The sequence below is a fragment of the Aphanomyces invadans genome (genome assembly GCF_000520115.1).
Source record: "Aphanomyces invadans strain NJM9701 unplaced genomic scaffold supercont1.13, whole genome shotgun sequence".
Lineage (NCBI taxonomy): Eukaryota > Oomycota > Saprolegniomycetes > Saprolegniales > Verrucalvaceae > Aphanomyces > Aphanomyces invadans.
The window spans coordinates 871,290-893,003 of NW_008580158.1; the positions used below are offsets into that span (position 1 = coordinate 871,290).

Consider the following 21,714-nt stretch of genomic DNA (forward strand, 5'->3'; position numbering starts at 1 on the left):
AGCTTGTGCATCATAGCCTCGAGGGCATCACAACATGGCAACTCAACAGGTCGACCAGCTCCTTCAAGGTTGAAGCGCTTCTGGTTCCCATCAAAGGAAAGGAGCTGGTTGGCCTGTTGAGTCCATCGAGACAAGTTGCTTCGGGGTATTCCAGTCCGTGCTTCGAGCTCACGAGTAGAGCTCTTCTTCATCTGAGCCAGCATGGCCTGTGTGTAGCGTCGCCGAGGCCTTTTCTGGGGGCTCATCTTGTCGCGCATTGCATGCAAAAAATGCCCCTCGTTGGTCATCGAGGTTCAATTGTCGCGCGAATTTAAAATGTTTTCCCGCCAAACTGCTATTTTTGCCAATCAAAGCCCTGCATTCTTTTTTCTATTGTGATTGGCGGAATATTTGTGTGTAATGTTAAAACTTCGCTGTCCCTTAAAAACTGTCGCCGCCTGTAGTTAGTACCGTTCAATGTGCAAGAATTTGGAGGGTGACGTCGACAAGGCCATTTTGTCTTCGATGTTTTCCCACCAAAATCCCAAGCAAACACCCCCCCATGCCCCATGTTGATTACGAACAGTCGCTGTTGGTGCACGGATGCATCAGGTTGCGCCGACTTTTTGAACGTATCCGTTCAACAGGATCGACGTGACGCTACGACTTGAGAAGTGCACACGTGTATACTACTACATCGCTGTGAAACCTTTTCATACTCGCCACACCACGAACAGAGTATTCATGAACCTAGAGCTCGCTAAACGACTCTGTACTTCACTGCACCTTCTGCTGTCGTCGCATCAAAATTGCGCTATGGAGTCGAGTAGGGAGATGCCAGTGACCTTGGCATAATGATCAATGTACTTGCGCACCTTGGGTGGCCACACGACGTTCTTGGCAAGAGTGAGGCGTCGGAGGCGACCAAAGAGGTCGATGTCATCGTAGCTGAGAGTATCGTTGATTGTGAGTGGAGTCTTCAGCATACCGTCTAGCTCGACCAAGTACTGGTTGAACGAGTCAATGTAAGTGGCGGAATTGGCAATGCACGCATCAAACGACCCGACCAAGGGTTCCTTCTTCTTGCGATAGTACGCTCGCGATGCCGGTTCGGCAAACTCAGCAAAGTACCCGGTTTCTGCCCGCGGATGATACAACCGGTTCATGACGTCCGCCGAATCTTGAAACCACTTTGTCAAATCCTCGCGGGTCTCCGCCTCGGACTCTGCCAGAATGGCCTTGCCGCCGTAGTGAGTGTCGACGTACCGCACGATATCCATGCTTTCCTTCATGATCATCCCCTCTGGCGTTTCCATAATCGGCACGACCTTGGAGCCCACGAGAGCCATGGGAGTCGCTACGTCCCGGTTTTGCAAGAACACGATTTCAACGTCGACTCCTTTGAGTGCAAAAATGGCTCGGACACGTGTGCTAAACGGGCAATGGTCGTAGATATACACGCGGGGCTTCGCTGCCAGCACCTTTGCGACCTTGGTCAGTCGCGCCGCGGAGACCTTGTACCCAATGCTAATGCCAGCCCCCAGGCCTCCGAACGCAGCAAGAAGCACAGCTTTCGACACGCCTCCAAAACTCATGTGCCGCCGTGCAGACGAAACGGGTTCTCATTACAGGTTCCCACGAACGAGCTTTCCAAGTGCCATGCTCGCTAGTTGATTGGCTTGGTAGCCCTCAAATGATTGCTAACAAGGTTTAAAATAGATTCCCGCAACTACAGTATCACATTGTTTTTGTACTATTACTATTAGTACTTACTACTAGTAGTACATAGTAATACCCAGCCGGGGAATGTGAACCCAAGTGTATGCCGAGCCAATTCCGCCCGACGCAACGCCCCACCCTCCGCTACCAAGCATGCACGCTTCCTCGGCAAAATGGCCATTGGCAAACGTGAACTTTTCTGTCGTACAACAGTTGCAGTTTTCGATTTGTCACTGCGGAGCTGCATGGATCTTCATCGAATCCACATCAGTGGAGGCAAGTAGGGAGAAGCTGCGACAATGAGACTGTGCTGGGACTATCCCTCGTCGAGTAATTGTGAACCATGCCGTCGTGCGATGGCCATTTCGAAATATGCATTTGATTGAGTCTGTGAATGGATATCAAGTCAACGGGTTGAAGGCGTGACTACACTGGTTCAGAATTGCGCAATCGAGTCCAAAAGAGGGACGTCCGTGGTCTTGGAGAGCCCGCTGATGTACGCACGCACCCGTGGTGGCCATACGACACCCTTGATGATTGTGAGACCGCGCAACCGCCCGAACAGGTCAATGTCGTCGTAGCTAAGCGTTGCATTGACCGTCTGCGGCGTCTTCAACATTCCTTCCAAGTCTGCCAAGTGCTGGTTCAGCGCCTGAATATACGCTGGAGAGTTGGCAATCGAGACATCGAACGACCCAATGCTCTTCTCCTTCTTCGTCTTGTAGTAGTTCCGGGAAGCCGATTGCGCGAATTCGGCAAAGTATCCCGCTTGGAAGCGAGGATGATATAGGCGACGCATGACATCCGCGGAGTCGTGAATCCATTTCTTGAGATCTTCGCGGGTCGGGTCGGCATCGGCTAGGATGGGAGTACCTCCGTAGTGCGTGTCGACGTACCGGACAATATCCATGCTTTCAGGCATCACAATCCCCTCGGGCGTTTCCAAGATAGGCACAACCTTTGCGCCAACAAGTCCAATCGGTGTCGCTTCGTCGTGGTTGGCCAGGAACACGAGCTCGACGTCCACACCTTTCAACGCAAAGATCATTCGCGCACGGACGCAAAACGGGCAATGGTCGTAGATGTACAGGCGAGGCTTCGTAAGCATTTTCTTTGCGTTCTTCGCCACGAGTTTCGACGCCGCCACAAATCCCAGACCCGCGCCAGCTGCCAGCCCGCCGAGTACACCCAGCGCCACAGACGACCGCGACATTGTCTAACCCGAAGTGAAGCAGATGCAGTATCCGGATGTTATTCGGAATTTTTCTTTGTGAGATCAATCCAATCTACTGCGATGGCCGCGGAACCTCCAACTGGCAGTAGCAGTGGCGCTGCTGCGCCGGCGGCGGAAGAGCAGGGGGGATCGGGATGGTTCGGAATTCTCCGCATGATCGTGTTGTGGTATGGGATCCAGAAGGTCACATCGTACCTGTGGACTGGCAGCTTCAACGGTTCCCCGCAAACGCCAGGCCATCAGCAAAATCCATCGGCGCTGCACCAACAACCCGTGGTGGTTCAGCCTTCGGCAGACCTTGATGTCGTCCAACACGAAGTTGCGTCACCCGTTGTGTCCCAGCTAGTGTCTGGGCTGGAATCGTTTGACCCCAACTTCAATCCGTTCCGCAAATTTGCCGCGGTGTCTTCGACGGGGAAAAAGCTCCCACCGCACACGAACTTGTTTCCCCTCGGCATCTCGCTCGACCTCCTTGTCTATGTCACAGAGTCTGCCGAGTTCGATTTCGCCAACAACGACGCCACCACCGCCTCCGCTGTGTGGTCCGAGCCCGGATTGACCTACAACTTTGTTGCCGACGACCCCGAACGCAAGGCGCAACTGAACGTGTCGGTGAGCAATCGTGTGCTACACGAGAACGCCACGCTGTACGCCCACGTGTTCTTTACGCGGTCGAGCAACTCCCCCAACCCCCAGGACTCGAGTATGTTCACGTCGCGACTCCTTTCAGTCGAATTCACTTTGTACGCTTAGATTTCGATCCAACTGCGACTGTGTATCGTCAGCTCGAACTGATTACGTACCGCCCTCGCGTCAAGACGACCAAGCGGCGCAACTTGCTTCAATCCGCGACTCCCGACGACGCCGACGACGCCGACGATGCTCTTGACTTGACGACATTCGTGGCGCACTGGAAACCGTCGTTGCTTGTAAACCTTGTGTGCGATCACACGGTATATGCGCGGGGGACGGCGCCGCTGCCGTTCATCGCCCCGTTCATGCAGGTGGACCCGGTGTCCGGGCAGTACCTCCCCATTCTTTACGTGAACGACTTTTGGGTGCTGGAAGATCACTTGATCGCAATCAATCGAACGACGACGGTCCTGCCGCTAGAGCTCACGTACTACCCGATGTCGCTCATCAAGTTTGGGCTGTACCAGCAAATGACGCAGAACTTTCGAAACCAGCAAGCGATGGGGACCGGCACGAAGAAGGACTCGGACGCGATCAAGAAGCTATTCATCGAAACCAACCCGTACTTGCTCGCCGTGACAGTCATCGTGTCGATCCTGCATACTGTGTTTGACATGCTTGCGTTCAAGAACGACGTGAGCTTTTGGCGCAAGCAAAAGAGCATGGAGGGGCTCAGTTTGCGAACAGTCGTCCTCAACGCGTTCTTTCACTTGGTCATCTTCTTGTACCTCCTCGACAACGACACGTCGTGGATGATTCTGTTCAGCTCGGGGCTGGGAGTTGTGTTGGACGTGTGGAAAATCCACAAAGCGATCAAGGTGACCCGCGATACCGCCACGGGCAGCTGGAGCGTCGAGAGCGAAGACAATTACGCGTCGTCGACGGCCGAGCACGACCGCGTCGCGGTGGCGCACGTGTCGTATGTCATGTACCCGCTCTTGGTTGGATACGCCGCGTACCAACTTGGGTTTAGCGAGCACAAGAGCTGGTACTCGTGGGTCCTGTCGTCGCTAACGAGTTTTGTGTACGCGTTTGGGTTTATCATGATGACGCCGCAACTGTACATCAATTACAAGCTCAAGTCGGTTGCGCACTTGCCGTGGCGCGCGATGGTGTACAAGTCGCTGAACACGTTCATCGACGATCTGTTTGCGTTTGTGATCACGATGCCGATGATGCATCGCCTTGCGTGCTTCCGCGACGACATCATTTTTTTCGTCTACTTGTACCAGCGGTGGATATACCGCGTCGACAAGTCCCGCGTGAACGAATTTGGCCAAGGCGGCGATGGCGACCAAGACGCCGACGTTTTGCCTCCCACGACCCCCGCCGTCGCTGCCGCGGACCCGACAACTGCTGGCACGCCGGCGGACAAATCGCAAGCAACCGCAGCCCCTGTGTCGCCCACAGCTGCGCCTCGTCGCCGCTCGAAACTAGACAAGGCTTAGGACATGTAGGAGCTCGACCCACGTTGGCAGATAAATAACTCGCATTCAAGTTTGCGTCCATTTCCCCGACGCTTCATGATCTCTTCTTGGTCGACTTCTTCGCCCCCTTCTTTCCCTTTTTCTTTCCCTTCTTGCGTTCTTTTCGAGCGTTCAGGAGCTTTCGAGTGATGTATCCTCGATATGTAGCCTGGATCCGCGCGACAAGCTTGAGAAACGCGGCCTCTTTTGCCAGGCGCGCCTTATCCTCTGCATCCCATCGGGCATGGTCGGCCGCCGCGAAACGGTAGTTTTCGTCGAGCCGAAGGAATATTGCCGAGAGCCGCGCGACTTCGGTCACCTCGGTCGCCATGGACGCTCTTGTGGCGTCGATTTGAGCTTGCAGCGCTGTTAGGTCGTGGTCGTATTGCTCGATCTGGTTGCCGACTTCGACAGCTGCCTTCAACTTGCGCTTGCGATGACCTTCCTCCTGCACAGAGTGGTCTTCTTTACTCTTTGTGCCGCGAACATTCAACGAGTCCGCTTCATCCCGGCATTGCGTCGCCTACGCAGCAACGTATGTGGGTTGCGAACAAACGAACGACAGCAGCCCGTCGTTTGTTCGTGCGCCAGGCCCCCAATTCGTTGGACACGACTCGTCCACGTACTTGGCCTTCGTAAGTGTTCAATAAAGAAAACTCGGCATGCTTTGCATCCTGTTCGATTAACGTCGCGGCTTGGTCCGCACCTTGCTCAATGTCGTGCAGCTCGTCTAGCGTATCGCCGAGATAAGTCCTCGGAGCCATCCATCGTCACGAGTAACTACAGCCATGGATACAATTGAATACGTACGAGTCAATCCATGAATCTTGAGTGCATATCGCCGGACGTCGATGTCGCGGAGCTCGCGCTGGTTGCGGACATCGATTGTCGTTTGCTTGTAGTCGTTTTCGGCTTCCCGGATGCGGATTTCCATGTCGCCCATCATTTGCCGTGTTGCTTCGTCCTGCTCGACGCTCGTGGAGAGTGTCCCGGCCACGCGGTCTCGCACGGCAGTCACGTAACCGCTAAGTGCCACCAACCCGGACGTGCCATGTTTGAGTTGATGGCTCCAGGGTGGATACGAACTTTCTTGATTACTGTGAGATGCAAAGCCCCCACTGCCGTTGTGACGTGAAGCCCCCGCACTTTCACGATGGCCATCAATCTAGGAGCACAACATGCTTCGTCAGGCTCCTGTTGGGTTCATGCTAGCTCGATGGAACGAAGAGGTTTATCGTCGAACGTCGACTTGCCCACCAACGTACCGTCGTGAGAACTGCATGGGCCGTAGCATCATGCCGCACAATGCGACAGAATGACCGCGTTAAGGCGACGACTTCGTCAAAGGCCATGGCCCCTTCGCCACCGTCATGCATGAGGTCGATTTTCCCGCCGTGCGTTGCTCGGAGGAGGATTTCTTCTTGAGCAAACTAGACACAAACACGTGCTTTACCAAACGAATTCCACGGCTAGCTCAGTCTATTGCAAAGAACTTACGAGCTGTGCGAGGACGTCGGCCGCTGGAGGTTGACTTTGCTCATAGTGGCCGTCGCGTGGGCGAGATGGAAGGGCGTCGACAAGCGTTGACTGGGATTGCGCGACAGCAGCTTCGCCGTCGTTCCCGCCTCTCATATACGGTAGGTGGGACAGCAACGTGAGCTTTTCGACTGCCTCCGTTAGCACACACAGCAGTCGCGCGCTCTCGGCGCCGGTAAACTTGTTCATCGCGATGTGGTTCCGCCGTTACAATGATGTTAAACTTTGCTGCACCCCGACGGTTACATGGACAGACGAGTTCCAATTGAATACGTTAGGGGGTTTTCGGGGTGCGATCACTACTTTGGTCGCTCACGCCGACTTCGACGAAATCGTCGTCGTGCTTCGTTCCAGGGGGAGCTGCTTCACCGCCGTCTGCGACTTTAGTCTCCAATGCCACTTCGTCGAGAACTTGTTTCACCAGCGCGTCCACTTGGGCATCGCCACTGTCGTTGGACGCTTGAGTTGACGGTGAGACCGCTGATGAAGTAGCAGTCGTCATGACTTGCTGGGCTTCTGCGAGAAGGGCCGTCACGTGGACAGCAACATCTTCATTTTGCAGTGCTTCGTTCATTGCGTAGTCGAGGGTGTCGTCCTCACTGAAGTTATCTTCGTCGTCGAGGTTGGCCACAAGTGATGCCAAGCCGTCGTCTGGGGCAATTGGCGCGAGATACGAAGGTGCCACTGTCGGTGAAGGCTCACTACCCCGCAGACGCTGCAGCCGGGCTTCCAGTGTACTCAACGGAGGCACCACGGTGGTCTCCATCTTGAGAGCTGCCAATCGCAGCGCCAGGTCCGACGCTATCGGGAGTTTCTGTTCCTGTGCGCGCTTTACGTCTTGCGCCTCGGCAAATTTGTGCAAACTGTGCATTCGTTCGTCGATCGAGAAATTGTGCAAAGACGGCGGCGACATGTCATGGAGCTCATGCACGGACGAGACTGGTGAGATGGGCTGCTGCGGAGGCGCCGTGGGGACTGTCGCGGGAGCTATCGTTGGTGTAAAGTGCGTTGGAATCACGGGAGCAGGTGGCAAATTACTGGCTGCGACCTCAATGCGACTGCGAAGGGTGGCGATGGTCGTGGACAGTTCGGTGCACTTTTCTTGAAGTAACTGGCGAGTTGACGCTTTGTCCGGCGGAATGTGAGGACAAGACTGAAAGAAACAGCGATGGGCGTGCTCGTACGCGTGCAGCGCAGCTGCCCAGTCTTGTTTTCCTTCAAGGGCCGCTGCCGTTTCGAGCGATTGAAAACCATCGTCGATGATGTGTTTGACGCCACTGGTTTGTCGAGTATGCGAAGACAACGCTGGTGCTGCGGGACATTGCGAATCTATTGCCATCAACGGTATTTCTGACGGTAATGGAATCGCGTGCGGTTCAGGGGGTGGCGATTGCGATGCCGTGGCGGGGTTGATGACGGTATTGAGCTCAACCAGGTGTATCAAGTGGGCTCGCTCAACTTCTGACCTCACGAAAAACGACACACTTGTCGTCGTCGCTGCAGTGAAGTACGTGGTAGCCTTGCGGATGGCCTCGGTAGTGCGTCCAGTGAATTCAATGCGGGCCTTTGTCGTCGTTGTGCCGTCTCCTGGCAAAGCCCGCGCGCTGGACACAACGAGCTCGATGTCGCGATATCGCAGAATCAGCCCCGCCTTTTTGGAACCAGGCAGGTCCAACGTAGATATATCAGCTGGAGTGAGCTCGAAAGGCTCTTCGACCCAGTGCTTGAACATGAACGAGGTGCCGCGGGTGTACGCGACGCCGCCGCCCATCGCAAGTGGGTGGTGACCCGATCCACGGAAGCAAAACGGAATTTATTGACGAGGAGCCAAACAACCCATTTTTTCATTGTTTTTAGCCAGAAAAAGTATCGAGTCAATCCGAGTTTCAATAAACAGAATTTTAGTACTACTAGTTTTTGATTAGTATGTCACTGCGGAGTGCAATCGACTTGCTCATCAAACCGCCGACTTCACCGACAAGACCTCGTCGTCAGCACAGCATGAAGACTATAAAGCAGTTCGAACTGGCAGCACTGAGCAGGTTGCGGTAAGGAGACTGCGTGTACTGCTGTTATGTTTACTCAGCGGGTGTGGAACGAGGGTGCCAAGAATCATGCACGCGGGAATGCAACTCACTGCCGTTGTACGTTAGGTCCGACGATGAAACCTTCAGAATTGTGAGCCAACTTCCTTCATGGGATGATGGAATCGAAACACTCTAAAATCTCGACTGCATCATGAAATTGTGGGCGCTTGTGGGTATTTTGATTCAGTCTTTGCTTGACAACGCCTCCCCAGCCTCCGTCGAGCAACTGACCTCCGAATCGACTTCCGTCGCATGCAACGGCTATGCTGGCTACTGCAATCGAAGTGTGAGCCAAGTCCTGTGGATGGGAGCCCACAACGCACTCACAGACGCTGGGTTTGCCCTGCAGCGCAATCAATTCGTGAGTGGCCCAGCCTTGCTCGACGCTGGCATTCGGTACTTGGACATCGACACTTGTGCGTATGTGAAGCAAGGCAAGCGTACCGCTCCAATGGTTTGCCACGGCAGCGAATGGTACCTCGCGCAAGTATACCAGTCCGCACTTGCCGGACTCGTGCCCATCATGGAGTGGCTAGTTCGACATCCTCGCGAAGTGATCATTCTTAACTTTGGCGACATCTCCGACTTCGAAGCAGTCAACTCGCACGGCGTCGCCACTAGCACGCTGACGTTACGGGAAGAACTTCGAGCTGTTGTGCGCCAAGTATTTGGATCGATGGCCATCTGGCGCGGCGAGCCGTTGGATGCCGCTGTAAACGCCAATAGAGCGACGTTGAGCGACCTCATCGCAGCAAATCGACGCGTCGTGGTGAACATTGGCATTAGTCGAAGCGACAACTCGAACGCATGGGGGCAGAGCGACCGAGTTTGTCGTGAAGCTTGGTACCCTGATCCCCTTGACTGGAACGACATGCACACCGACTACAATTGGGCTCCTGTCATGGACGCGGTGGAGGCCACGATGCGCAGTCCGTGCGCCACGGCCCCTCAGCTCCTCAACAAATTGGAGTTTCAGTTCCACAACTCGTTTGGTGGTTCAGTGGATGCTGCGTCGGTCGGCATCGTGCTCAATGAATACATGGCGTCATTGGAGCATCGAAATGGCCCAACGTCGCGGTCGCCATATTTCCCCTTCAACTTAATTCTCACGGACCACGCAGACAAGTGGCGATCGTATCATGCAGAGTGGCATCGACGTCAATTGTCTTTCCAACCCGGCAACTAGACATACAAAGATGTGCCATTCTGCTCTCTGCTGTTCACATAGTGTCACGACAATTCGAGTCTGTATGAGAGCAACCTAGAAGGGCAAATTCATGTGCCAATTCAGGATGTCGCAACTCTTCCGTGTGCAGTTCGTCCCGGGTGCCGGTACGCCGATACATACAGCTCAACAACGTCAAAATGTCGAGATTAATCTCGCAGGGCGACTCCTGTAGATCACCGGCACACTACATACACGGCCGGTGACCATAGGTTGTTGAGCGCGACGACTTTGCCTGCCTTTGCACAATTTGACTGTGTTCTAGCTGCCCATGCGACGTGGGGTCGTGTCGAAGCGCACGAATAGACGAAACTCTGGAATATATCAGATTTTATAGCCAATCATAGTTCTTTCCAAAATCGACCAATCAAATGGTTATAAGATTTGAAATCAGCCAATCCAATAATTTGAAAAATTCATTCCGCCAATGAGAAAAATCGAGTCCTGAATCTAGTCAACGTTGCAAGAACTACTACCGTAGAACCACATTACGCAGTCTTGCTGCTTCTCTCTCTTTGCAGAGTACACATTTGCAACGCCCAGCCGCAGTGGCTGCATCCCAGACAGACCCCCACGGCGTCGCATGCCAACATAACACTCTCCGTCATCCCCATCGTGGCATTCCGCGCGACGAACCGCTCGCAGGACACGGACTTGAAATTCACTTGTCGACCAGCAGCACTTGGATTGATAGAAGCCACGTTGGCTGCGTCGTGTGGCATCACAGCGGTTGCTCAAGTCTACTTTATGTCCCCTCATTTCCAGTTTGAGCGAGTGCTACTGCGCCTCAGCAGTTTTGGAAGAACTCGGACGACACCATTCGCGACACCAACTTGACATGGATGGCATATTCGTGGTGTTTCGATATGTCGAGCGATCTCCCGGCCAAATCTTGCTTTGTTGGAGGAACTTCATGGACGTGAACGGGTACTCGTGACTTGGTTCGGCGGACGGTGGGTGGACGGTGCAATTCGGGACGATTTTGACACCGAAAATCGTTGGTATCATTTCGTTCGTCCGTTCTTCGTCCACATCGTTGTTATTCCAGTGCACTTTTGAAACATTCAACTCGCACTGTTGTCTACCAAGCATGGTCGTGACCACCAATGCTCTCATTATCCCAAGTACCTTCGCGAATCACTGAGACAGATGCCAGACGTTTGCTCACGGTGAGTGGATGTCTCTCGACGCCCTGTTCAACCTTGACGACTGCTGACCATGGGGTGGGGGTGCGGCACCACCAAGTCTTATCAGGGAAACTACGGTCGCCATGGCCTTGGAGGGGTGTTCCTCTCAGCAGGGCTAGCGTCCAGAAGCAACGTTTGACTTCATTTCAACTTGTCGTGCTATTGTCGATTGTCCAGTTTGGTGTATCAAAGCTCTCCCAACTGGACCAATCGTGTGCAGCCATGAAGGATATAGGGCAATTTAATTGGTTGACTATTTGGTCGTTTTTCTGTACAGCCAATCAAACACGTGCATTCGAATCAAGGTGGGACGGTTTGATTGGCCATCGGGTTCTGGCCTGCAGTGGCCACATTGGGGCATTCCGTCACAAATCGCGATCTCGGCAACGCGCTACGGAGCGACACATGGGTGGATACATGGCCAAACTCATGCACATGATAGATTTGTTCTCGATGAAGAAACGCCGCATCCTCCTCCTTGGACTCGACTCCGCTGGCAAAACCACAATCCTGTACAACTTCAAATTCGGCGAGACCATGCATACGACGCCCACAGTCGGTTTCAACGTTGAAATGTTCCGCTACAAGAACGTCGAGTTTACCGCGTGGGACATTGGCGGCCAAGAAAAGCTGCGCGGGGTATGGCATCATTATTACCAAAACACAGACGCCGTGATCTTTGTCGTCGATTCGAACGACATCCAACGAGTTGGACAAGCAGCCGACGAACTCCATCGCATGTTCCAAGAAACGGAGCTCGAAAACGCCAAGCTGCTTGTCTACGCCAACAAGCAAGACCTCCCAAACGCTTTGTCCATCTCCGAACTCTCAGACAAGTTGCAACTGGATGCAGTCACGCCAAATGCACACTGCATGCAGCCCTGCGTAGCCGTCACTGCGGCCGGGTTGTACGAGGGCCTCGAGTGGCTCAGCAAAGCGCTCTTGTATAGTTCCAGCGCTTTTGGTCACCTCGCCGTCATACGCAGTTTTGGGCGATCTCAACACTATTTTAAGTTTACGCTATTTACTTGTTGTGGAAACCTTGAAATGGTGTGAGCCGCGTTTCGATTGGTTCACGCAAGAGCCATTCATTTGGACGTTTTTGCAATTTGAAGGCGCGGCAATCTCATATTGATTCAAGAGGCTGATGACTGCTCCTCAAGCGGCCCAGAAACTCAGCAGCGGATGTACGCGCGCCCAACGCTGCATCGGCATCAAGACGTCCTCGGACGGAAAGCTGGTATTTGAAGCCCAAGGTGACTGTGTCGTTGTTCGCAGCACAAAGACGGGCGAAGTGGTGCACCATCTCCGAGCTGCCACCACATCGGCTGACCCCAACACGAATGCACAGGCCGAGAAACTGCGTCTGCGGTACCGCAACCAGTACATCCGCGCACACTTTGAAACCCAGTACAAGAACCCCCACCCTGACGATGACGCGGCCACCGTTGCGGCGCACAAAGGACTGTGGATCCAGCGTCAGGTCGACAAGTTCGTCATCCCTGCAGACTACCTGTCCCACGTGACAGCGTTTGCGTTGCACCCGACAAAGTCTGGACAGCTCTATGTTGCCACAGCCGACCATGTGCTTCGCGTGTGGGATATCGCGCAGGCGACGCCACTTGAGTCGTATACTGTGGAAGCGCCTGTGGTGTGGATGCAGGCCAGTTCTGTTGATCCGTCGTTGTTGCTGCTGGTGTTCAACGATACCGCGCGCCTTGATCGCATGCATGCCGTGGTCCTAAGCAAGGAATCGAGGGAGGCGAAGCGAAAAGATGCAGGGACAGTCTCTCCGGCGGAAGAGTTGTCGGCAGAGGAGAAGAAGGCTGCTCTGCGAAAGAAGAAGAAGGACGAACATCGTCCTAAGTGGACGCTCAACTTGCACGGTCTCGAAACAACCCACTGGCGCTTGGTCACGTACAACCTGTCGAAAGGCGCGATCGAAACCGAGCTCATCCAGCGCAAGTTTATGCCGTTTTACGGCGCCCACATGCAGCAGCGGTCGATTCACTCTGACTACATTGCGGCCGTCGCTATCATCGCATCGTCCCACGTCTTCTACCTTCGACTGGGCGTCAAGAACACAGGCGACACCACCCCCCGCGCGTTTGTCTTGAGCCGCTTGGAACATGTTCGTCAATTGTCATGTGTTACTGTGCATCCGACGTCGGATGAGGTACGTCGATGGCTCGACGCTGAAGTTATCCTCCTCGTGGCTAACTGCACACAACTGGCAGGTTGTGACGGGCGACTCGATGGGTCAAATGCAAGTGTGGCGGCACCTCGACACAGCGGGCAAAGGCCTCCAGCCAGCCAAGCTCCATTGGCACGCGCATCGAGTCGGCTGCGTCGCATACTCTCGCGATGGGAGCTATGTTGCGTCGGGAGGGGAAGAATTTGTGCTCGTATTGTGGCATCTTGAAAGCGGTCGGCGCCAGTACATGCCGCGTCTGTCGGCGGCGCTTAGCAGCATCGCTACCAAAACGGACGGGTCGGGGTACTTGGTTGCTTGCCACGACAACTCGATCTTGTCGTTCAATCCGGTGACCAACATACACGAGTGGCAAAAGGGCGGGCTGGGCCGAGTCGGTCTCTCTGCGTCCAAGACTCTTGTTGGTCGGCGGCTTGTAGTTGAGCCGTGGGCGAACACGCTGGCGGTACAGGCGAAAAGTTTAGTGGGGCATGTTCAGTTCTACAACCCACTCAAGGATCGCGTCGTGAGCACGCTCGCGCTGACCCAGCGCAACCAAGTGTCTCGGGTATATCATCAAATCCTCTTGGCCTTTCAGATGCGGCGGCATCTCGATTTGGCTCGATTTTTGACAAATGTTGACTGTGCCCCTCTCTAGACGGACGATGAAGCACCAATACGAACGTACGCGACGCAGATCTGCTTTGCCCCACTAGCTCGCACCATGGCCACCGTCACGACGACGCTGGACGAGTGCGTGCTTCGCTTCTGGTCGCGCAAAAGCGACGGGTCGTTTGCAATGCACACGGATGTCGATATGCCGCACGGAGACCACGTGATTACGGCGATGGCCAGCCATGGCGGCATCGTCGTCACGGCGGACAACCACGGCGAGTTCCGAGTGTGGCACGACCCGACATCAAACGGATGGACGTGTCGATCGCTGGCACAGTTCCGCCAGGTCGGGATTGGCGCGGTCGAGTTCTCTCCTGATGGATCTCTTCTCGCCGTCGCGTATGGCTCGCTCCTGACATTGTGGGACCCCGCCACGAATGTGCTCCAAAGTGTTTTGTCGTACCCGAACGCCGCCATCAAGGATATCCTTTTTGCAGCCAACTCGCCCCACGTCGCGGTCCGAACCGTGTCTGGCGTGTACGTGTGGTCGCTGCTCACTTGCACGATCACTTGGTTTTACAACCTCCCCGTGACGTGCATTGCATTGTCGCCCGAGTCGGACCAACTTGTTCTGGCCGTCGTGACCAAGTCCAAGACGCTGGACGTGACGACGCACGTGATTGCGTTCGACATTGCGTCGCCTCTGCCCACGGCTCTCCACCATCTACGCCAAGTGGATGCTGCCGCCATTGTGTTTTACAAGAAGAACCTCATCGTGATGGACACGGTGAGCCACGTGTACTTGGTCGGCGATGAGCACGCCGTCGTGGCCCACGAACCCACTGTTGCCCCCGCCCAGGTCTCGTCGCTCCAACGAATGTATGGCTTGAACCTGGGCAAAGACGACAAGACGGACGAAGACATAGCGAATGGAGAAGCTGCCGTCAGGTCGCAAGACAAGGGACTGTTTGACGCGCCTGCACATGTGCTGCCACCCCTGCGGTCCCTGTACCGTTCGTTCCTGGACACGATCCTCCTCGCCAAGCATGAAGCAGCGCAATCGATTAGCGCCACCCCAGGTAGCCACAATGCAACACGGACACTGAACGACAGTGCCGCCATCCCACCTGCCAAGAAACACAAGCCAGTGGTCGTCTTGCCGGAAGAAAAGCCGGAGGACACATATGCCGCGCTTAAGAAGTTGTTTACCAAGAAGTAGATGGATGAAAGTAATATATAGATATGACGACTCGTGCTTCTCACGATGCACCGCTCAAGGTTGTTCCACACCAAATACCTCGCATGCTGCCGGTACAAGTGGCCAATGCTGAGGCTTCCAAGGCGAATTCGTGGTAATACGGTCGCCATTTCCGCCATGCTCACCTGTCTCCCCCGGGCAAGCTGCACATACGCCCGCAGCGGCAACATCGTCGTAAAATGTTCGTGACTTCCCTGGAAGCACGGAGACGACATGCATAGATCCCGATTTTGGTTGGATGATAAATTTTGTTTTTAATCCAATCAAAATCCGGCAATTCCGTTGCAACGGCCGTGTTCCGTCCCGTCGCCCTCCCCCTTCGCCTGGGCGGTTCTCTTTTCAGACTGTTTAGAAGAGATGGCGGCGAAGCGATACAAGGTGGTGCTTCTCGGCGAAGGTGTGTGCTATAGACCACTCAACTCGATGGCCATGGAAGAGTGAGGTAGAGCAGTGTGAATGACGATGGACTTCCCGTAGGGCGTGTGGGCAAGACGTCAATTCTCGTGCGATACATCAAGAACGAATACGACGACCGTCAAGTGTCGACATTGCAAGCATCGTACTTGGACAAGAAATTGTCGGTCGACAATACTAATGTGCAGCTCTCCATTTGGGATACCGCCGGCCAAGAACGCTTCCATGCGTTGGGGCCGATATACTACCGCGATGCTGGTATGGATGATAGAGATGTTGTGGGCAAATGCGATGGCACTCACTCACGTGTCATTAGATGGTGCGCTGCTTGTGTACGACATCACGGACGAGGAATCCTTCGTAAAGGTCAAGACGTGGGTGAAAGAACTCCGACGCATTGTCGGTGACGATATTGACATTGCGATTGCCGGGAACAAGATCGATTTACATCGCAACCGCAAGGTCTTGGAAGCCGACGCTGTCAAGTACGCGCAGTCTGTCAACGCGACCCATTTCCACACATCGGCCAAGTTGAACAAGGGTTTGGACGACGTCTTCATCGACTTGTCGAAGCGCATGCTCGCGCGGGGGGGGTCTCGGTCAAAGAAAAACAAACAGAGCGCTCTCATCGCTGACGACGAACCCGTGGCGGCGCCCCAGTCTTCGTATGGCCCAGGCAGCACAGATTCCAGCGGCCGGGCGCGCGACGGTGGCCGCAACACGATTCAAATCGTGGACGACGGCCGCGGCAACACTGGGCGTGGGGCGGCTGCAGCGGGAGGTGCTGCCGCCTCGGGAGGCGGTAGTGGCAAGAAGGGAGGCAGCTGCTGTTAATATTTACTTCGTTGGTATTGAATACAAGATAGTGGCGTTGCTGGCTGGTGAAGTTATAATGATGGTGTTGTGAAATCGCCATGCTGAAGGAATACTTGGAATTGCACACGATAGGCCACCGATCGCATCTCGCGTGGTGGCGCTAAGAGTGACTCAACGCCCTTGTTGCATGCTAGTCCACGAGGTAATCCCCATGCCCCACCATTGTGAGCGCTGCTTACGCCCGCCGCCCGACGCGCATTTTGGATTGTTCGCCCGCTTTGATTATTCTACCACGACCCCCGGATAACGTATCCGTACTCTCAACTTGAACGTTTTGAGTTCATTGTCCATTGCGCTTCAACACGCAAAGATGGTCTGGGTTGACGCCGTCGGTCGAGTGGCGGCAGCAACAGCGGTCACTGGATGCGTTATCCTGGGATGCGTGCAGTCCCGAATTTGGAATGGCATCGACGCCCCCGTGCTGGTCAAGTGGGTTGCGCATCGATTCCTTGCAAACCCCTGTGTCGAAGGAGACAGCAAGCGTCCTGACACTCCCTCCAATGCATACTTTGCGGTGGGGCGTTGGTGTGTGTCCATCTATATGCTTCTCGGTGCCGCACTTGTAGCAACTCCTCTGCGATCCCCTTCCCCAGTCATCGACTATGCCGTTCCCGCGCTGTTGGCAATTGCTGGTGTCGGAAACGTCGTGGCGTATCACGTGAGTGAGAAAAAGGGACCTCGAGTGCGCGCTTTGGGTTTCCGCCAGATCGAGATGCCTTCGGTGACCGTCCTATCTCTCGTCTTGTCTGCTCATGGATTCTTACTCCTGTTGCGCGATGACGTCACTTCAAGACAAGGCTGGACGTTTGCAGCTACTCCATTGCTATCCATTCTCAGCACCGCAGCGATACGCTACATGCCCCATGGACCGTTACTTGGGATCGCCATTGCTCTGGCAGGGCACACATGCTAAGCGCACCAATAAACCTACTCATTGTCTTCGGCTGATGTAGTGGCCGCCGCCGCTGCTTCGAAGTACTTGGGCTACCACACGATTTTCATGACTTTGGCATGCTCTTGTCGAAACGAGATGCGTACCACCCAATGGCCAACTTGTTCGAGACACCTGTCCAAGACAACATCTCCCGATGGTTCGTGCGGCCTGGCCACGCGGTCAGCCGTCGGGCGCACAGGCGGCGCAAAGAAGGACGTGGCCGCCATCATAGGGTCTACCATATTCATCGCGGTGGCATCCACAACATTCGCCGACAGGCCAACCTTCTTGACCTGCCTTGCCGTGTCACCGAGTACACGCAACATATACTGAGGATCCAAATCCACGACACGTTACCTGCTGGCGATAAATCTTCTCCTCCATCGTATCGTGGCTTACAAAGCGATACACGTGAACGTCCTTCACTTGGCCAATGCGATGGGATCTGCACATGCTCTACAAATGGCCGATTCAGTTCCATTGCGGCTTGCTTTATCTCCAACTCAGTAAAGGATGTGCACCGTTCGACGTACTTGATGGTCGTGAGATGGATTCCAACTCACGTCGAACAACACCAGTCGATTTGCGGCGTGCAAGTTGATGCCCTCCGCTCCAGCGCGCGTCGACACGAGCAGCACGTCGACGCCACTCTTGTGATCGCTGAACGTCTACAGGTGGCACCACTGTCACTTGGTAGTCTGCACAAGGGAGGGCTACATTGATGTGCTCCATGCGCTTGGACGAAGAGAGGCTGCCGTCAATCACGAGGTACTTGCGCGATTTCTTCGCCGCGTGATTCTTTGCACTCGAGACCTTCTTTGCCGTCTGGCCGCGTTGGGGCTTGGCTGACTTGGTCGACGCTGGCGGACTCGTCGTGCCTTCTTCAAGATCGAGAAACATTCCAACGCATTCAAGCGTTGACACACTCTGGGAAAACACCACGACTTTGTCCCCGGCAGTCTGGCTAAGCTCAGCACTGTCAGCAACGACACGCTTCGTGGGGCTGCTACAAAAGTTTCACCCACCTTTCTCGGATCAATTGCAACAACACCACCATTTTCCCACTGTGCCCAGCTTCGCCTGTCACGTAGTCAGTCAGCAAGCTCGGCTCGGCCCATGCCATGGCGGCCCGTGCATCAGGATCCGCCGTTCGCTTTCGCTTTTTTGGCCTAGTTTGCTTGGTCGTCGAAAGCACTGGCTGCCAGTCATCCACGACAGGCACGCCGTCTGCTCCTCCTCCATCGTCATTGTCTTGGTCGTCAGGCCCCTCGCAGAGCATCATGCGCCGGTGGACGACGTCGGGGTGGTTGACAATCTGTAGCAGCGTGGCGTACGTTGTAAAGAGGTCCCACTGCTTTTTCTCCAGGCGGTCGCGGTCGAGAAAATCGAGGTACATGGTGTGTTGCAACGGCGACAGTTGACAGTGCACGATCCATTCTTTCTTGGTGGGGAGATGTGCGTTCAAGAGGTCGCGGCCGCGGCGGAGCACCACCGGCGCCAACAGTGTCGTCAGTTGCGACGATTTCTCGACGTTGCCCTCCACGATCGGGCGCTCATATGTCTGTCGGAATTCGTCGTACGACCCGAGAAAATCTGGGCGGCAAAAATTGACCATGCACCAATACTCGGCCAGTGAGTTCTATTGGACTGACGTGAGATGGAAATGGGCGGAATTGGTGCTGTCGACCTGGAGGGGGTAGCCCGTGAGGACAATGCGTTTGTGAGTGGTCACCTTTTCCAACGTGGCGCACAGAATTGATGAAGGATCCTTGATCCGATGACCTTCATCCAAAGCAACCTACAATACGGTGGAGCGGTCAATTGTACGCGAAAACGTGGGAGGGAGTGTACCAGGTCAGGCCCAGGCGAGCAGAGCAAGGACGAGAGTTGCCGCAGTTGGCGGTCAATCACTCGCTGCTTCTTCTCCGTCACTTCCAACACCCCCATGCTGACATGGGATACGACATCGATCACGGGCTCGTTGACGACACGGGAAGGATTAAGGAGCAGGCGAAACATTTCGTAGCCCATGATCATGACGCCTCCCTTGGATTTCCACTCTTCCAGTGCCTCAATACGCGATGACGTATTGGACTTGTACTGGAATACTCGCACGTGAGCTGACGACTGGTGTGAGCATGGACGTCGTACACTGTTGGTCGTGTCCATTTGGTAGATTGGGCACCACTGCAGGGACGACGGCTCGAGCCACTTTTGAAACTCCTGCACCCAATTCAGAATACACACCGTTGGGCACAGCACCAATGCTGTCGATCGAGACCCGCTGCAGAATGCAGTGAGTTGGATGCTTGATCCTGGCGGGTGGACATACCGAGAAAGGCCGTCGATAAGGAAGCTATGAATCGATGAGATAAGCTGAATCGTCTTTCCTAGACCCATATAGTCTGCAAGGATGCAGCCTTGGTCCATCGATACATGCTGCAACAAGAACTTGACCCCGTCGCGTTGATGCGGCTTGAGAACATCGTCTAGCTCTGACGCGACCCACAGATCCTTCACTGTGTCTCCGTCGCTACCCGTGAGCTCCACGCGTCCATATGCATCGGTGGGCACAACCTTTTTGACTGGTTTCGAAGGTACAACCAACGGTTCCTCTGCTTCGAGTGTGTCCCCCTCGCATAGACACGGCAACATGAGACAAAAGTCACAGGCAGCGGTGGTCGTTCGGAGCATCATTCGAAGGTCATCGAGCTTCTTTGCTTGCTGAACTTGAGCTTCTGTCACACAGAGGCATGGAATGACCCCGCAGCAACAATCATCGTCTGTCATTCCGCGCCGTCGTTGTGAAAGGTTAGTGGTTCAACGTTCAAGAGCGAAAGCGGCGCATGCATTCCACCAATTGGAATGCCAATCTCGCTCCTGATTGGCTACAAAACAATTGTGTAAATTGATTGGACAAAACAGCATCTTTTTCATTCAACCAATGTCGGCACTTGAAGGCACTTCGACACTTTATGCAGACACTGAAAGGCTTCACTTGAGACCGCGGCATGCACAAGCGCACTAACGCGCGTAAAATGCACGGCTTGCTCAGCTTTGCGGCATCTGATCGCTCGCACAGTTGTGTTCTAGAGTCCAATAATCCGTTTATTCCTGCGATATATTGCTAGCCAATCCACAACGAGAAAGTCGGAATTTTAACCAATTAAAGAGGACTATCCACTCTCGCTCACTCTACATGCCCTAGGCCAAGGGTCAATTGCCATGAGCTTTCGACCGAGCGGGGCAAACTCATGCGCAGAAAATGTTTCGTCGACGGCTTTGTCTGTGGTGCCCTTTTGCCAATGGTCAGCAGGAAGTAGGCGGGCCTTGTATCGGCGCAGTTGCTCAAGAGCGTAAGCTTGATTCATGGGCACATTGGGAAGGAAGCCTGTATAAACCACTTCTCGTGGAATGGTTCCGACATGGCGGTAGCTGTTGGCATGGGGGATGCGCCAGTCAAAGAGGATGACACTGCCCGCGTCGGCAGGCACGTGTTCGTACCGCGCGATGACGGCATTGTCTTCTTGCATGCGCAAAGGTGAGAAATCCCCAAGGCAAACGGGCGGCCGAGACGACTCAACCAGCGGGGGCGCCTTGCTGAAATACGACGAAAACTCCTTGTGAAACCCAGCGACAGCTTCAAATCCACCTGTCGATGGGTCCAGGTTGGGCGTGAGGACAGTGATGCATTGAATTGGACGCCATCGCGGAAACGCTTTGCCGCTTTCGTACAGGTTGGTTGGACAGCAGTCAATATGGGGAGTCAGCGACCGTTGCAGTGCCTTCTTCTTCTTCTTCGAGGCACCTTCTTCATCCCGTGGTAGTGTCGCGATCGCATCAGGAACTCGGTAGCAAACCCGATTGATGTACATGAACCCTTGTTTCCCTGGAAACTGACCGAACGGATGGTAGAACAAGTCAGTAGGGTCCGTTGCGTTTGCGTACGTTGCATCCCAGAGGTCCGATATGACGTCGAAAACTCGTTCGTTCTCGGCGACAGCAAGGCGCCATGACGGGTAAAACAAATCCAGGATCCCTCCTGCACCACCCGTGCTCGAGAGGTTTCGCAAATTGTGTGCGGTGTCGGCAAGGTTGTCATGGTCCTACCATCTCAACTACATAAAGCCTCGTTGCAGCAACATCGTCCCTACCACTCCATAGAACTTCAAGTCTGCATGCAAACCCTTCCGTGCTGCTTGGATCTCGTTCTCACTGAGCACGTTTGGCACCACAAGAACGCCATTCCGGCGGAACTCTTCAACTTGCGCCTCTGTTAGCATTGCGTGCTAGGCGCGCA

At 54.5% G+C, this 21,714-nt stretch overlaps 13 protein-coding genes across 15 annotated transcripts; 5 read left to right on the plus strand and 8 right to left on the minus strand.

The window, feature by feature from the left end:
* Window positions 1-653: 653 nt before the first annotated feature.
* On the minus strand, window positions 654-1,622 carry H310_07200. 2 transcript variants are annotated; one of them, XM_008872544.1, is made up of 2 exons: window positions 855-1,622; window positions 654-793 (listed from the first exon to the last, which is right to left on the minus strand). In XM_008872544.1, exons 1-2 carry the CDS (start codon window positions 1,572-1,574, stop codon window positions 740-742), a joined length of 774 nt encoding a protein of 257 aa, XP_008870766.1. In that variant the 5' UTR covers window positions 1,575-1,622; the 3' UTR covers window positions 654-739. The 2 variants fall into 2 exon arrangements, with proteins under 2 accessions (XP_008870766.1, XP_008870765.1); XM_008872543.1 differs by having other exon boundaries at window positions 657-1,622.
* A 410-nt stretch (window positions 1,623-2,032) lies between these two features.
* On the minus strand, window positions 2,033-2,930 carry H310_07201 (GrxB family glutaredoxin). Its single transcript, XM_008872545.1, has one exon. The coding sequence runs from the start codon at window positions 2,909-2,911 to the stop codon at window positions 2,135-2,137; it is 777 nt and encodes a 258-aa protein (XP_008870767.1). The 5' UTR covers window positions 2,912-2,930; the 3' UTR covers window positions 2,033-2,134.
* A 37-nt stretch (window positions 2,931-2,967) lies between these two features.
* On the plus strand, window positions 2,968-5,668 carry H310_07202 (hypothetical protein). Its single transcript, XM_008872546.1, has 2 exons — window positions 2,968-3,635; window positions 3,686-5,668. Exons 1-2 carry the CDS (start codon window positions 2,993-2,995, stop codon window positions 5,071-5,073), a joined length of 2,031 nt encoding a protein of 676 aa, XP_008870768.1. The 5' UTR covers window positions 2,968-2,992; the 3' UTR covers window positions 5,074-5,668.
* On the minus strand, window positions 5,147-6,816 carry H310_07203 (hypothetical protein; the record flags this gene model as incomplete). The annotated part of the gene is made up of 5 exons (XM_008872547.1): window positions 5,147-5,614; window positions 5,718-5,821; window positions 5,902-6,256; window positions 6,357-6,521; window positions 6,589-6,816. 5 exons carry the CDS (start codon window positions 6,814-6,816, stop codon window positions 5,147-5,149), a joined length of 1,320 nt encoding a protein of 439 aa, XP_008870769.1.
* Window positions 6,817-6,901: 85 nt separating this feature from the next.
* H310_07204 (hypothetical protein) lies at window positions 6,902-8,398 on the minus strand (the record flags this gene model as incomplete). The annotated part of the gene is made up of 1 exon (XM_008872548.1): window positions 6,902-8,398. The coding sequence occupies one exon, from the start codon at window positions 8,396-8,398 to the stop codon at window positions 6,902-6,904; it is 1,497 nt and encodes a 498-aa protein (XP_008870770.1).
* Window positions 8,399-8,865: 467 nt separating this feature from the next.
* Window positions 8,866-9,976, plus strand: H310_07205 (hypothetical protein; the record flags this gene model as incomplete). Its single annotated transcript, XM_008872549.1, has 1 exon — window positions 8,866-9,976. The coding sequence occupies one exon, from the start codon at window positions 8,866-8,868 to the stop codon at window positions 9,898-9,900; it is 1,035 nt and encodes a 344-aa protein (XP_008870771.1). The 3' UTR covers window positions 9,901-9,976.
* Window positions 9,977-10,389: 413 nt separating this feature from the next.
* H310_07206 (hypothetical protein) lies at window positions 10,390-10,698 on the minus strand (the record flags this gene model as incomplete). Its single annotated transcript, XM_008872550.1, has 1 exon — window positions 10,390-10,698. The coding sequence occupies one exon, from the start codon at window positions 10,696-10,698 to the stop codon at window positions 10,390-10,392; it is 309 nt and encodes a 102-aa protein (XP_008870772.1).
* Window positions 10,699-10,716: 18 nt separating this feature from the next.
* Window positions 10,717-11,055, minus strand: H310_07207 (hypothetical protein; the record flags this gene model as incomplete). The annotated part of the gene is made up of 1 exon (XM_008872551.1): window positions 10,717-11,055. One exon carries the CDS (start codon window positions 11,053-11,055, stop codon window positions 10,717-10,719), a length of 339 nt encoding a protein of 112 aa, XP_008870773.1.
* Window positions 11,056-11,486: 431 nt separating this feature from the next.
* H310_07208 (hypothetical protein) lies at window positions 11,487-12,182 on the plus strand (the record flags this gene model as incomplete). The annotated part of the gene is made up of 1 exon (XM_008872552.1): window positions 11,487-12,182. The coding sequence occupies exon 1, from the start codon at window positions 11,532-11,534 to the stop codon at window positions 12,180-12,182; it is 651 nt and encodes a 216-aa protein (XP_008870774.1). The 5' UTR covers window positions 11,487-11,531.
* Window positions 12,183-12,229: 47 nt separating this feature from the next.
* On the plus strand, window positions 12,230-15,222 carry H310_07209 (hypothetical protein). Its single transcript, XM_008872553.1, has 3 exons — window positions 12,230-13,302; window positions 13,364-13,885; window positions 13,976-15,222. The coding sequence occupies exons 1-3, from the start codon at window positions 12,274-12,276 to the stop codon at window positions 15,149-15,151; spliced, it is 2,727 nt and encodes a 908-aa protein (XP_008870775.1). The 5' UTR covers window positions 12,230-12,273; the 3' UTR covers window positions 15,152-15,222.
* Window positions 15,223-15,494: 272 nt separating this feature from the next.
* H310_07210 (hypothetical protein) lies at window positions 15,495-16,503 on the plus strand. The gene is made up of 3 exons (XM_008872554.1): window positions 15,495-15,587; window positions 15,668-15,862; window positions 15,921-16,503. Exons 1-3 carry the CDS (start codon window positions 15,548-15,550, stop codon window positions 16,436-16,438), a joined length of 753 nt encoding a protein of 250 aa, XP_008870776.1. The 5' UTR covers window positions 15,495-15,547; the 3' UTR covers window positions 16,439-16,503.
* A 270-nt stretch (window positions 16,504-16,773) lies between these two features.
* Window positions 16,774-20,239, minus strand: H310_07211. Of its 2 annotated transcripts, XM_008872556.1 has the most exons (11): window positions 19,747-20,239; window positions 19,566-19,698; window positions 19,266-19,514; window positions 19,102-19,212; window positions 18,440-19,053; window positions 18,132-18,378; window positions 17,948-18,082; window positions 17,772-17,870; window positions 17,654-17,707; window positions 17,519-17,582; window positions 16,774-17,464 (listed from the first exon to the last, which is right to left on the minus strand). In XM_008872556.1, exons 1-11 carry the CDS (start codon window positions 20,202-20,204, stop codon window positions 17,412-17,414), a joined length of 2,217 nt encoding a protein of 738 aa, XP_008870778.1. In that variant the 5' UTR covers window positions 20,205-20,239; the 3' UTR covers window positions 16,774-17,411. The 2 variants fall into 2 exon arrangements, with proteins under 2 accessions (XP_008870778.1, XP_008870777.1); XM_008872555.1 differs by having other exon boundaries at window positions 17,519-17,707.
* A 312-nt stretch (window positions 20,240-20,551) lies between these two features.
* Window positions 20,552-21,713, minus strand: H310_07212 (hypothetical protein). The gene is made up of 2 exons (XM_008872557.1): window positions 21,569-21,713; window positions 20,552-21,520 (listed from the first exon to the last, which is right to left on the minus strand). The coding sequence occupies exons 1-2, from the start codon at window positions 21,695-21,697 to the stop codon at window positions 20,591-20,593; spliced, it is 1,059 nt and encodes a 352-aa protein (XP_008870779.1). The 5' UTR covers window positions 21,698-21,713; the 3' UTR covers window positions 20,552-20,590.
* Between the last annotated feature and the right edge of the window lies 1 nt (window position 21,714).